Genomic DNA, 12,102 nt, shown 5'->3' on the forward strand with positions numbered 1-12,102 from the left:
CTTTTAAACAGTATTAAAAAAAACCAAAACCCAACAAACAAAACCCCCAGAAGAATAAAGAGAATCTGGGATCCATCTGGACAGAGGGAAGAACTTTAAATTGTCCTGGGTTCACTCATAACTGGGTCATAGTTTTAGTTTCGTGTTTATCTCCTATTTTGTTATGCCCGCCTTAACTCTGCACCACGTTAATGTGTATTGACCCCTCAGTAGACAGGAGTTGTTCCTGCCAGTATTCCTGCTCTTAATCCCTTTTTTCTGGGAGCTTGTAAACCATCTGTGCCAGTCTATCTCAGGACTAACAGCAGCATTAAGAGAAGTAGGTGTTTTTCTTTGGACACCAGCTCTCTCTGGATTTTGGTGCATTGGATTTCAGTTATCAACAGACAGGTCATGAGTCCTACTGAAACTCACTCGGGTGCTCTTGAGAACCCTGCTCAGCATTACAGATGCAATGAACATACCTATATGGGCTGTTTGAATTGATGGTGTTGTCTCATTCAGGTGTATCCCCGAGAGATTTGGATCCCTTTGTGAAGTTTGAATTTCAGTACCCGAGTGCGGTGAGTGTGTGTCCTGGCTCTGCCCTTACTCAGTCTGACCCTTGCCACTGCTGTGTTAGTGTGGGAGGGCTTCAAGGAGGAAGTGTGGGTTTTCTTCTAGAAAGGGAGAGCACTTCCAGCCATACTGCCTGAATTTAGTTCTAAAACAGAGGCTTTTCTGAGAAACAGAACTGCTTAATGAGTTTCCTGCGGATCTGAGCTTTGCTGCCCCTTGATGTTCTCCACATCTTACACTTAGCAGCGTGGAACCTGCTTTAGGCTTGCATGTTCTCTGGCTGCCTGACCACCAGCTTTCTGCTGAACAGCATTCACAGGGCTAAGCCATGCCCACATTTTCCTCTGTCAAGATAACTGATCAGACTGTGTCTGCAAAGTATGTAGAAGTTCATTTCTTACAGGGGTGCAAAATCGCTGGTGACTTCAAACACAAGGACAGGCAAAGCTGTCAGTAGGGGAGAGGGGCCACCTTAGATGGGATCTCCCTCTAAGTCCCATTCCTTTCAGAAAACAAGCTTTTAAAGGCATTGCTTTTGGACATCTCTTTAATTATAGAAATGGATTGCAAAGCTTTATCTTTGCCATCAAATAAATGCGTGTGACTCCTGGTGATTCAATTAGCAAATATGTATGTGCATATCTGACTTAGGCCATACAAGTTTCTTGACCTTCTAGTTAATACTTACGTGCATGTATATATGTGCATATATATATATGCGCATATGTATGTGTATAAAAATACCAGTACACATACATATGGCTTCTTTCCTTGAAACTCCTCAGTGTCATCCTGTTCCCCACACTTTTAGAAGCAGTCTCTGGTCTCAAAAATGCAGAAACCATTGAGCTGACATACAGAAACCATTGAGAGCTGTCTAGTCTTACTCTTAGTAGAAGTGCTAGGGCTTCTGCTGCTTTTGCTGTAGGCCAATAGCAGTCGTTGCTCTTACAGGACTAATACTTACCCCTGTGAGAATGCAGAGCCTAGGATTTATTGCTCCTAATAAAATTTGCAGCAGTTCCACTAAATCAAATTCAGTTACCTGTGAGAAATTGGTGATGGTCAGATCAGGTTTGGGGTTAGGTTTGAGTTACATGGGGCCTTAATGGAGGGTTTCCCCCCCTCCATGAGGGGTGGCTAAAACCAGAATTGGTCTGTATGAAGAATTTTCCAGGGAATAAGTAAGACTCAGCAGAGTTGCTTTTAATCTGTCTTTGTTTTAAAGAAACCAGGTCTCTGCTGCTTAACCAGCAGTCAATCCACCACCTTTCCCCTTCATAGCTGGGATCAGGTTTGCAAAGTAGCTGCAGTAATTAGGTCACATTGTCCTTGTTCAGTCCCCCGAGATTCGGTTTGTTCTCCACTTTAGGTTAAAAGTTAATTCATTTTGGTGGCAGATTGATTGTCAGGAAAAATAATAGTAGGGCAATTCCCTGACTGATTTGTGATGAATTCCTTGTGTAGCTTTATTATTCCAATGAATGCAGAAGGAACAGAATTACTGTGTCGTGGAACGTGTGCAGTTTATCATGTAGTTGAACAGCCATAGTCGGTAACTCTGTGATGATTGGATTGAATTGAGTGTGACCATGTAGCTTATCTATGGCTTGTATTTAATGTAATGTTTTGACTTACGCTTTATCTACTATTGTGACCACAATGAAACCCAAATATTTCAGTCTTGAATGTACCATGGCTGCTCTTATCATTCTCATAACCTCCTAAAACCTCATGTTCACTGTGTAGGTATAAAAAAGAGCTGCTAATAGAAACTACTACTCTGTATTTTGCAACAGTATCTGATGGTTTATGTAATGTGTCTCTCTCTTTAATAGGAGCAACCTCAGAAGAGTAAAACACCTGTAATAAACAATAACAATTCTCCAGGTTAGTACTTTATCTGGGACAGAGGGAAAAACATTGCACCTTAGGGATCATGGGAGAGTATAGGCTAGTCCCATATGGCGAACCAGGCCAGAGGCCTTCTTTCTTTGTGAAAGGGTTTGTTGTAGGGTGAAGTCCAGCTGTGATGAGAGTTTCTTCCCCTTCATCCCAGTATTGGTGGCAGTTGTTACGTTATGAATTAGTGAAATCATCGAGTTACCAGTTGTGCTCCAGCTGTTGCCATCAGCCCTGCTGGAGATGGGCCAGATAAATAAATATTAAATAAGTTAAATCATCAATTTCAGTATCTCCGTGGATCAGATCTTTTTCAGTTGGGTTTTGTGTCCTTGGAGGTTAGCAAAGATCATGACAGAACTGGCAGTCAGCTGCCTCTTCTAAACCTGACAAAGCAGTGCTGCAGAAATAGATCTTATAGCTATTTTTTTAAGACAGTGTGTCTTAAACCCAACTAAAATACTTCCCTTGTACCTTCTGAAAAATACCCCTTTGTACCTGGCCACTGACTACCACCATTAGACTCATCATGTGGTTTAGAATTAAACCTCTTGTACTGAGTTTGGTTTATTGCTCTATACTTTTTCCTTTAATTGTTGCAGTTAGCAGCCATCTACTATCAAACCCCTTTGAATTCAGTGTTCAAATTACTAGTTGTGAATTTATCTCAAGATAGATACATATGGATATAGAAATATGTATCTTTTGAGTTCATATGTGTTTCCTATTAAAAGTGGAATTCCTGAAGCTCTGATGCTAAGAGTGGTGTTCCAAGTCTTCCAATAACATGATTGGCGCTTACTGAGCAGCCGCATAGCTGTAATGTTTTGGGATCCCAGGCTCACAAGCGGAGATGAATGTTCCTGGGAAGCACAGCAGATAAAAGTCTTTGAACATTAGTTGCACAATGTTGTGGGCCTTTCTGATAAACAGGTATCCTGTGGCATAGTTCTTGTTATCCTCATTAATCAAACTGGTGTTAAACCAGTGTTAATTGCATTATCACACACACCCCCTTGCCAGTCATTCCAAGCTTCCTGTGCTGTTTCCTTATTATTTTGTACCTTTTTCTTAGCCACAGACAATCTGTTTATTGCTGAAAGACCTTGATTCTCCAGTTTTGGCTCTCCAGTAATTTGCTGTCACCTCGTGATTTGGTTTTCTGCTGCTTGGTTTCTGTCCCTGTAAAGTGATGCCTTGTTAATGACTGAAATAACCTCCTGAGGAGCAGGTCCATAAAGATGCGAAGTGTTTCTAAGTGGACAAAACTAAGATAAACAGGAGTCTGAGTATGTGCATGTAATAGAGCACAGCACATGTTTTACCTTCATTTCTCTGTATCCTCACTGTAGAATATAACCAGTTGTTTAAGCTGAACATCAACCGAAATCACCGAGGTTTCCGGCGAGCAATTCGATCCAAAGGGATTAAATTTGAAGTATTTCATAAAGGGTAAGTCTCCAGTTTGCTCCCTCTCATTGTCTCTCTGAAACAGTTGAGGAGACTGAAGTAGCTGAAATTGATGAAGCCCCATCTTTAAGCCAACAGTAAAGTGTTGGCTGGTTCTCGTGTCTGAGCTCTGTTATGTTCCCCTATGGGGGTGAAGAAAAGGCAGAAGTTCAGAGGAGTTGATTCCTAACTGTCACATCAGTGGAGGGCTCATGTGCAAGAGGAATTGATGAGACAACATCATGGTTCAGTTCAGATTGTTTGGATTCTCACCCAGTTTGGTTTTTCATCAGAAGATTTATGTGTTCAAGTGGGTAACTTTGTAGAATAGGAAGTACAAGTAACAGCAAAACATGAACAGCAGCAAAGCAGCTGTCAGATGATGGCAGAGCTAGTGCTATGGTTTTGTACTTCATTCTGAGGATATTACAGTATTTACTGAGCGCTGCTAGCAAACTGTCTTGAGAGAGACAGAAGACTCCACTCATCTCAGGGATCAAGATGGTGAGGTGGATGTTAACAGTTGGTAATGTTCATCCTATGTCTATGCTTATTACTGATTTATTCAGAATCAGTGGCCTGTATTCCCTGATCCCTGAGCTGGTTGTGATCCATGACGTGGATGAGATGTTAGCTAACCTAGCTTTGTCTGGGTGATTCTTTGTGCTGTTCTTTGTTCCTCTTACTGGGACTTGCAGAAATGATCCATAGGTTCTCTGGGGTGGTTTTCAAGTTGTAGATGTTTTAATTTGTGTGCTGAAGTCCAGGTCTTCCATTTGCATCTCCATTGAAGCAAAAGCTGATTTTCTTACTCTTTCTCTGCCCGTCCTGCTTGCTCTACTGCTCTGTTGTTCACGGTGTCATTGTTGCAGATCCAGCCTCTTATGCACAGAACTGTTCAGTACTTACATTGGTTTAAAACGTTTTCCCTTATCTTTTGCACATCATTGTACATGTGGGGCACATCCTGTTCTCTCACCAGCTGGAACTGTGCTTGGTTTTAATGTCTTAGCTCAGGCTCAACTTCACCCTTTGGAAACACTCTCCGGTGATTCATGAGTTATGTGCCAGCTCCAGATTGTCCTTTGAAGCCTTTTTGAAGATTAGCAAAAAACTCTCTGCAGGTCGTCCCTTTTCTAGGTCTGAGGTTTTGGTTTTGTTCTTAGGACAGGAATTTAATAAGATAAAGATGTGCTTGTTGCTGGTGTGGGGTGGAGGGGTGGCAGTTTCCCTGGGCCCACAGCAATAGGGAATGAGGAAGAGAAGAAAAGCCCACTGAGCACCTTCCCCTGGCTGTCTTCTCGGGAGAAAAGAGGATTAATGATGCAGGCTCTCTTCTAAAGGCTGCCCGCTCCCTGCCTGTCTGTAAGACTATACATGAATAATACTTTCAGAAGTGCTTGTAGATGTTGTAGGTTTGGGGTCTCTGGTAGCTCTTTGACCGTCTCCCAGGAATTGTTTTCTGTCAGTGAGCAGAGGAGACTTGTTTCAGGTCATAGATATTAAACCTGGCTTTAAAGAACACTTTAAACTAAAAATCCCAGCAGCGATTTCTCCAAAGGAAAAGTCTCTCCTTAAGCTTCTCTTAAAAGCTTCTGAAGATAAAAGGAGATTCCCCATAGCTGTTTCTGAAGCCATGGCCTGGAGCAAGTTCACATCCTTCACAGCCACCCCCCTAGAACTGATGGGGGCTGAACCAGTCTTTATTGTGTCTTGAATTATAAAGTGGAAAAATGCTTTAAGAAGCATTGAGCCAGAAGAATCGCTGATTCCCTGAGTTTATGAACAAGGTGCCAGCATACTGCAGCACGGTTATGTAATCCCTCTTCATTTTAAGGTGCTTGTGAAGTCAAGGAAGTATTCTAGCATGTAAGAGAGTCAAGTCTGAACTTCTCTAAATGGCTTTGTCTCTAAATGATGTAGTCGTATCGATGGAGAATGAGGTCTTATCTTTGGAGGGCTTTCTGCCAAGAGAATTCTTAGGCATCGTGTTTGGGGCAGCATTATCAGCCCTTGAGGTGACTCCTTGTGGCACTGCTTTTTCTTTACTGCAGCACTTTGTGTTGAGATGGACAAACTGACAGCTAGGGAGTAATCTGACAACTGAGCTGGAGTCTTTCATGTCCTTCAGCAGCAGGTTCTTGGAGGAGATGTACTTCCTAAGAGTGACTCGCTGCATGTGCCAGTGCATTCAGTTGCAGAGGTCTTGGGGTCTTTATGCCATCCAGAAGTGTCTGAGCTCCCTGCTGGGAGCTCGCTGCAGCCTGGGCTGATGGTACCTGATTTCTAAGGTGCTGTAGGGCCCTTCCTGATGCTGTTTCTGAACAAACAGGCCAGAAAGTGAAGGTAAAATCTGGATGCCAGGTGCCTTATACGGTGATTGATCTGAGCTATTTGGAGAATATATGGGTGGAGCAGTTGTTGAGGTGGTGGATGTGAGGAAACAGCCTTCCCCCTTTCCCAGTCAAAGTTTAGACCATCCAGTTCACAGAGGTTCCCTTGGAAACTGACATCAGATCTGTGTATTAATATACTGGCTGCTGTTGCCACAGATGACATGATCATGAGGCTCTATATAATAATCCTCAAAGTTTTCATTGCATACATCAAGTCTTGCTTGATAATATATATAATAGGGATAAGAGTGGATTAATGGGGTTATTTTTTGTATATTTGTTGGGTTTCTTGCCTGTTTTTTCCCAGATAGTGGCAGAAAAAAGGAAGCGCCTGAATTCTTGGCAGGCTTCCTGTCTAAAACATGACAGGCACAGGCATGGCTGGTTGGCTTTACTGCCTCCAGACTCTGGACAGTTTAGTTGTTTATCACGCCTTTTGGAGACTTATTCCCAAAGCAAGGAAAATGCTTGGATGCAGGCAGAGAAACCCAGTAGAATTAGTGTGTGTTAGTCTTAGCTGTTGCCTTTTGGGGGAGTTTGTGTGGGTAAGGATTGCACCACCTGCCTCTTAAGGTAAAGATGGATGTCTTGCTGATCAAACTGTTGAGCAGAAGTGACTGTAGCAGAGAACAGGTGATTGTTTCCCTTGCAGGATGAAATGCTTTGTGCTTAATTCCAGCAGACTGGAAAGTCTGAAGCAATGGTTCCTGATGGTTCAAACTACCGGTGTGGAGGTGAATCAAACCAACAGCTGCAATGAGCTGTTCTTAGCTGTTGAAACAGGTTTATCAAAAGGAAACAGTGATCCAAGTGACTTTTTCCTGATAAGTAGTTTGCCAAAACCAGCACGTGCCTGTGAAGGCTTGTTTAGATGAAAGATGCAGCTTCTGTTGAACAGCCCCTTGCAGAAGGTTGCTGTCTGTCCTGGCTGTGAGGCCACTCTTCCCTGTTGCGCTGTGCAGGGACACAAGCTGCTGCCATTCCTAGTGCTCATTTTTCTTCACCACTGTCCTCATCTTTAACTTGGTTGCAAGGGAGTAATTGGGCACTTTGTATCTTGTCCTTGTAGTCTGGTTCACTCAGGGTTTGCCTCTTGCACCCTGGCCTGTAGGGTTCTGTCACACTTCTTGGCTGGCCCTCCTGGATGCAGGGATGGTGCAAACAGTGCTGACCTGAGCCTGCTTTCTCTTTCATGTTCTGCAAAACCTTACCCACTGAATTAAAGATGATTTCTTTGAAACAGGTCCTTTTTTAGAAGTGACAAGCAAGTGGGAACGGCACACTTGAAACTGGAGAAGCTGGAGTCAGAATGTGAAGTCAGAGAGATCATCGAGGTACGTTTTCTGGGTGGGGCGAGTTCTCCTGGTTTAGTACTTGAATACAAAAGGAAAATGAATACACATTGCATGAATGTGTTTGTGCACAGTTGAGTTTTGTTTAGTTAGGTTGATAAACAGTGGGCTGCTCTTTGTTTTGTCATCTCTTGAAGCTTGTGTTAGCTGTTACCATTCATAGAACCACAGACTGGTTTGGGTTGGAAGGGACCTTAAAGCTCATCCAGTTCCAGCCCCCTGCCATGGGCAGGGACACCTTCCACTAGAGCAGCTTGCTCCAAGCCCCGTCTTGGGGATTCTCTTCCTCAAATTTCCTGTATCAGGAGAGTTTTCTTTGTCAGGACCAGAAATTGAGGTGATTCCCCCAAACATTTGTGTTGGTAGCTAAGAGATGAAGGGGTCAAGTGAAGACTGCCCGAGTGGATAGAGAGCTGCTGCAAGATCCAGCAGGAGCTCCCTAACTGGAACCTTAATAACCCCCTGCCTTGGGCTGCAACACAGACATGCCCAGGACACACTGCCCTCAGCATTGTGGTCACCTGCAGGTGATCTCTGTCATCCTCTAGTCATGGGGAAATGCCTGAGGCACCCTGGTTTGACGGTGTCACTTGTATGTGTGCTGACTGCTCTGCTCTTTGTGGTTCTTCCAGATTTTGGATGGCAGAAAGCCTACTGGAGGGAAACTGGAGGTGAAAGTGAGACTCAGGGAGCCCCTCAGCGGTCAAGATCTTCAAACAGTTACAGAAAACTGGCTGGTCCTTGAGCGTTAGTTCTGCCTGAGGTAGGAATGCTGCATCCAACGATGGGCTGACAGAACCTGACAGGGTACAGAGGAACTCTGCTTGACTAATGTCTGTGTTGACATTGACCTAATTACATTGCTCTGGCTTTGGGATCATTTCTCGTAGCTGTAGTGGTGAGTTGGCACAGTTTCAGAAATGAGGTTACCCAATCTCCGATCAGTTTGTGTATCAAAGATGTTATTTCACAATCACTTCTAACATCCCCCTTATTTAGAATGGCATTTAGAAAACAAGACTGGTGAGTCCCTTCTAGGAGGGACAATGCTTTCTGACCATCCCTATTGTTAGCAAAGAACCTGTCAGAGTTGGCAGGGACCCTTCCGCCCCTACCAGAAGTTAGAGGAAGGAATTTTTGTCCCATGGAAGTCTGCTTGACTTTATCTGACAGGGAAGCTGTTGAAGACCGGCTTTCTTCTGGATACTGGAGGCTTCTAAGGCTGGAGAAGCCGTGCAGTTGAATACAGGTTTCCCAGAGAGCTGTGGCTGATGCCCCACTGTGCTCAGATCAAGTACAGAAGAGCTGCCAAAGTAGCTGTGTACTAGCAGGATGGGAAAGAGGGAGGCTTCCTCCTCTTGCCAGTCTCTGCAGAAACTGCTTGGCTTGGCAGCTTATCTTCCTTTCTCAGACTCTGCTTTTTAGGTATCACAAATTCCCTCTTCTTTAAAACAAATCCAAAGCAAATTAGCACCAAACTCTGGTGTCTTTGTTTTTTAAGCCATTTCCTACATAAAGTTACTGAAGGATGAACACCAGCAGTGCCCCTGCCCGTGGAATCTCTAACTCAGCCCACTTCTGTGTCTGATGTCTGAAAGAAATTCAGAGTAGTTGGACACAATCACTTGACACCCTGAAACTTTCAGTCCTCACTTCTCCCACAGCCTGTGTTGATAAACCACAGAGGGATGCTGACTTGCTGGTGACAGTCAGTTCTCCCTTAGTACACTGCAATCACCTGCAGTCTGGTGTGCACCCCTCTTCTTCAGCATAGCTTTGCATTTATAAATGGCAATTAAATTAATGGTGATCAGCTTCACGGCCACAGCACCTCTCTGCCACACCTTTGCTTCCCCGTTGTGTTAGGATTTACAGGCCAGGAGGTCTTGTTTCAGTGCATGAATCCGAATTTGTAGCACCAAAGGGACTGTTTGCCTGGGGATTTCTGCCCTGCAGCCATGGGGGTCAGTGAGCTGCCTGTGAGCTTTGGGCTTCTCTGAAGGGACACATTTGATGGCCGTATCTGCAAGACCAAGCGACCGGACACTTAAGCATCTCCAATCACTAGAGTTTAACAATACTGCTTCATTGATTTTTGTAGCTGACCATCCAGAAAATGAATGTCAGCACTTCACATCTAATGTGACCCTGAACTGTGAACATCTGGTAAGAGCTGCATCAAGTAATTCTGGTGTTTTCCCTTTGTTTTTCCCCAGCTCCACTGGCAAGTTAAAGATGTGGGATGAACGTCTGCAGAGAGATGCTGCTAGCTGCAAGCACCAAAGATGTTAAATGAATGCACTACTGAACCTAATGTCTATTTTGGTAACAGCCATAGTGCTTACTAATAACGTCGGGGCAGATGTAAGGCTCTGGGAGTTTGCTGCTGCAGGGGACTGTCACTAGTCTACACAAAATAGACAGAATTGCCTTAACGTGGGACTACTAATGTAGCACCAGGATGAATGTTACACTAACTATGCACAGTGGTGTGGGAAAAGTTTAGCCCCTTCAGAATTCCCTGAGGCAGTGCAAGAACTTTCTGGTCAAGTCACAGGTAAGACCTTTACCAGAACTCATGTTTTCCAGTGTTGTGGTACAGCCAGCAGTCTGCTACTGCTTCTTCTGTTTCCTTATCAAGACCTCTCTGATGTATCTCTTTTCATTTCTTAACTAGAGAGGGAACTCGGGCAGTGGATCCCTCTGTGTGTGCCACTACAGCATGAGCTCAGTGGGATGCTGCTGTTGAGGAGGAAGGAATGGCAGGCTCCAGAGCAGCAGGTGTTTATAGATGTACATTCTTGTTCTGGCTCCCAGCTGTCTGCCCTGCGTGGTCAGTGCAGCCCTGGTACTGTGCCTTCATCCTTTTTCTCTTTAAATGTAAAAAGGAGGGGAAGAGAAAATGAAGTAAGCTCTGACTGCTGCTTCCCAAATGTTCCTTGTATTTGTACAGAAATAGGCTTTTACAGTTCTTCCAGGTGCTGGGGAAAATAGCCACTGTTACGTAGGAAACGGGATTAAGACTATTTTCAGGAATGCTTCTGATCAGCAGCATACAACAAAATGGTACCAAATACGTTTGTGGTGTTAAACCTCTGTGAGCTCAGAGACAGGACTGATCTCAGAGGAGAGGACGTGCCTGCGCTGGGGGGTCGGAGCCTTTCCTGCACCAGCTCTTTAGGCAGGGCAGGGCACAGACAAGCAGGGTCCAGGCGGGTAAGAGTCAGGCAGCGCTGCCTCTGTCTTCCTGAGCAGATGAAGACAATACAGTGTTTAGTTTTTAATTTCAATAAATTTAATATACAAAACTACATGTTGAAAATAAAAATATAATATGCCGTTTTTTGCAGTGTTAACTAACTGAATTTTAAAAGTACAGTTCTTTTTTCTCTAAAACAAGTACTCATTTCTTAACAACATGGTAATTAAGGTCATTTCAAAGGCTATGGTTGAAGCAAACATGTCAGTCACCAGTTGATAGTGTTTTGCACAAACATAATCCAAACCTAAAAGACTTTTGGGGCAAAGGAAGAGAAGAGAAAAGATTTTTCACCTCTTTTACTGCATGATTCAGTGTAACAATGCAACTCGAGGAACTGGAAAGCTGCTGCTGTGGCAAAGCTGGAGAGCAGGCTCTGGAAGGAAGATGGGCAATTTTAGTTTATGGAGTGCTCTTCCAGGAACCAAATCTTGCCTACACTGTGAAGTGTGTCCCAAACCAGTGTGCAGAGGGGAATCAGGAAGCAACCTCAGTTCTGCTCCGCTACACAAATCCATGGGGAGAACAGGGATTGTGTGAGAGTCTGGGCTTCGTCCAGCGTGACCCATGGAGTGAGCTGCACCAAGCCAGCCACCTCCTCCCCGGCACAGAGGTAAGGTCTTGCTCTGATGCCACACTTAACCCAATAGCGTATTAGCAGTAGTAGTGTGCTACCTCTTACTGCCCAGCTTTTGTTTCTGGTGCTGGACCCCAGTTCTCAAGCCACCTTCTCTCCCAGTGCTGGCTGGGGACAGCCATCATTTGCCACCTTGGGTTTGTCAGACTGTTTCAAAAGCAGTAACTATTTATTCACAAGTACCTTCTGTACATACACTGTGCTCTATGCATAACACATTGCTATGTGTGGTTACCTTTTCCTTTTCCCAGCTAATACTGTGTATTTGTTAAAGATCAGCCTCACACTTCCCTTTGGGTGTGAACGGGCACCTGTGTTACCCATTTACAGCAAACCCAAAGTAACCCCTGCTGCATCCACCAGAACTGACTGTGAGTAAGGACAGTGCAAGGGTCACCAGAAGTGAGCACCTCTCTTCCCAGGTTAACGTTCTGTACAGACAGGAGAAGAAACCTTCGTCCCCTTCCGCGGGGGACCCAAACCAGCAGCTCCACATGGCTATGGCTAAACAAACCAACCCCCTAATCCTGCATTCAGCTCTTGCCACAG

At 44.4% G+C, this 12,102-nt stretch overlaps 1 protein-coding gene across 2 annotated transcripts in view; it reads left to right on the top strand.

Annotated features, from left to right (window-relative positions):
* The window catches only part of CC2D1B (coiled-coil and C2 domain containing 1B), a 34,540-nt gene extending 23,545 nt beyond the window's left edge, over positions 1–10,995 (top strand). For both annotated transcript variants that reach the window (XM_057413562.1, XM_057413563.1), the window contains 6 exons: positions 505–563; positions 2,397–2,448; positions 3,813–3,912; positions 7,549–7,639; positions 8,290–8,420; positions 9,874–10,995. In XM_057413562.1, the coding sequence (XP_057269545.1) occupies positions 505–563; positions 2,397–2,448; positions 3,813–3,912; positions 7,549–7,639; positions 8,290–8,409 (422 nt within the window). In that variant the 3' untranslated portion in view covers positions 8,410–8,420; positions 9,874–10,995. The remainder of the gene's footprint in view (positions 1–504; positions 564–2,396; positions 2,449–3,812; positions 3,913–7,548; positions 7,640–8,289; positions 8,421–9,873) is intronic.
* The last annotated feature ends 1,107 nt before the right edge of the window (positions 10,996–12,102 follow it).

The sequence above is a fragment of the Pezoporus wallicus genome, unplaced genomic scaffold, assembly GCF_028554395.1.
Source record: "Pezoporus wallicus isolate ANWC-B61680 ecotype Strahan unplaced genomic scaffold, APGP_CSIRO_Pwel_v1 contig_13740, whole genome shotgun sequence".
Taxonomy (NCBI): domain Eukaryota; kingdom Metazoa; phylum Chordata; class Aves; order Psittaciformes; family Psittacidae; genus Pezoporus; species Pezoporus wallicus.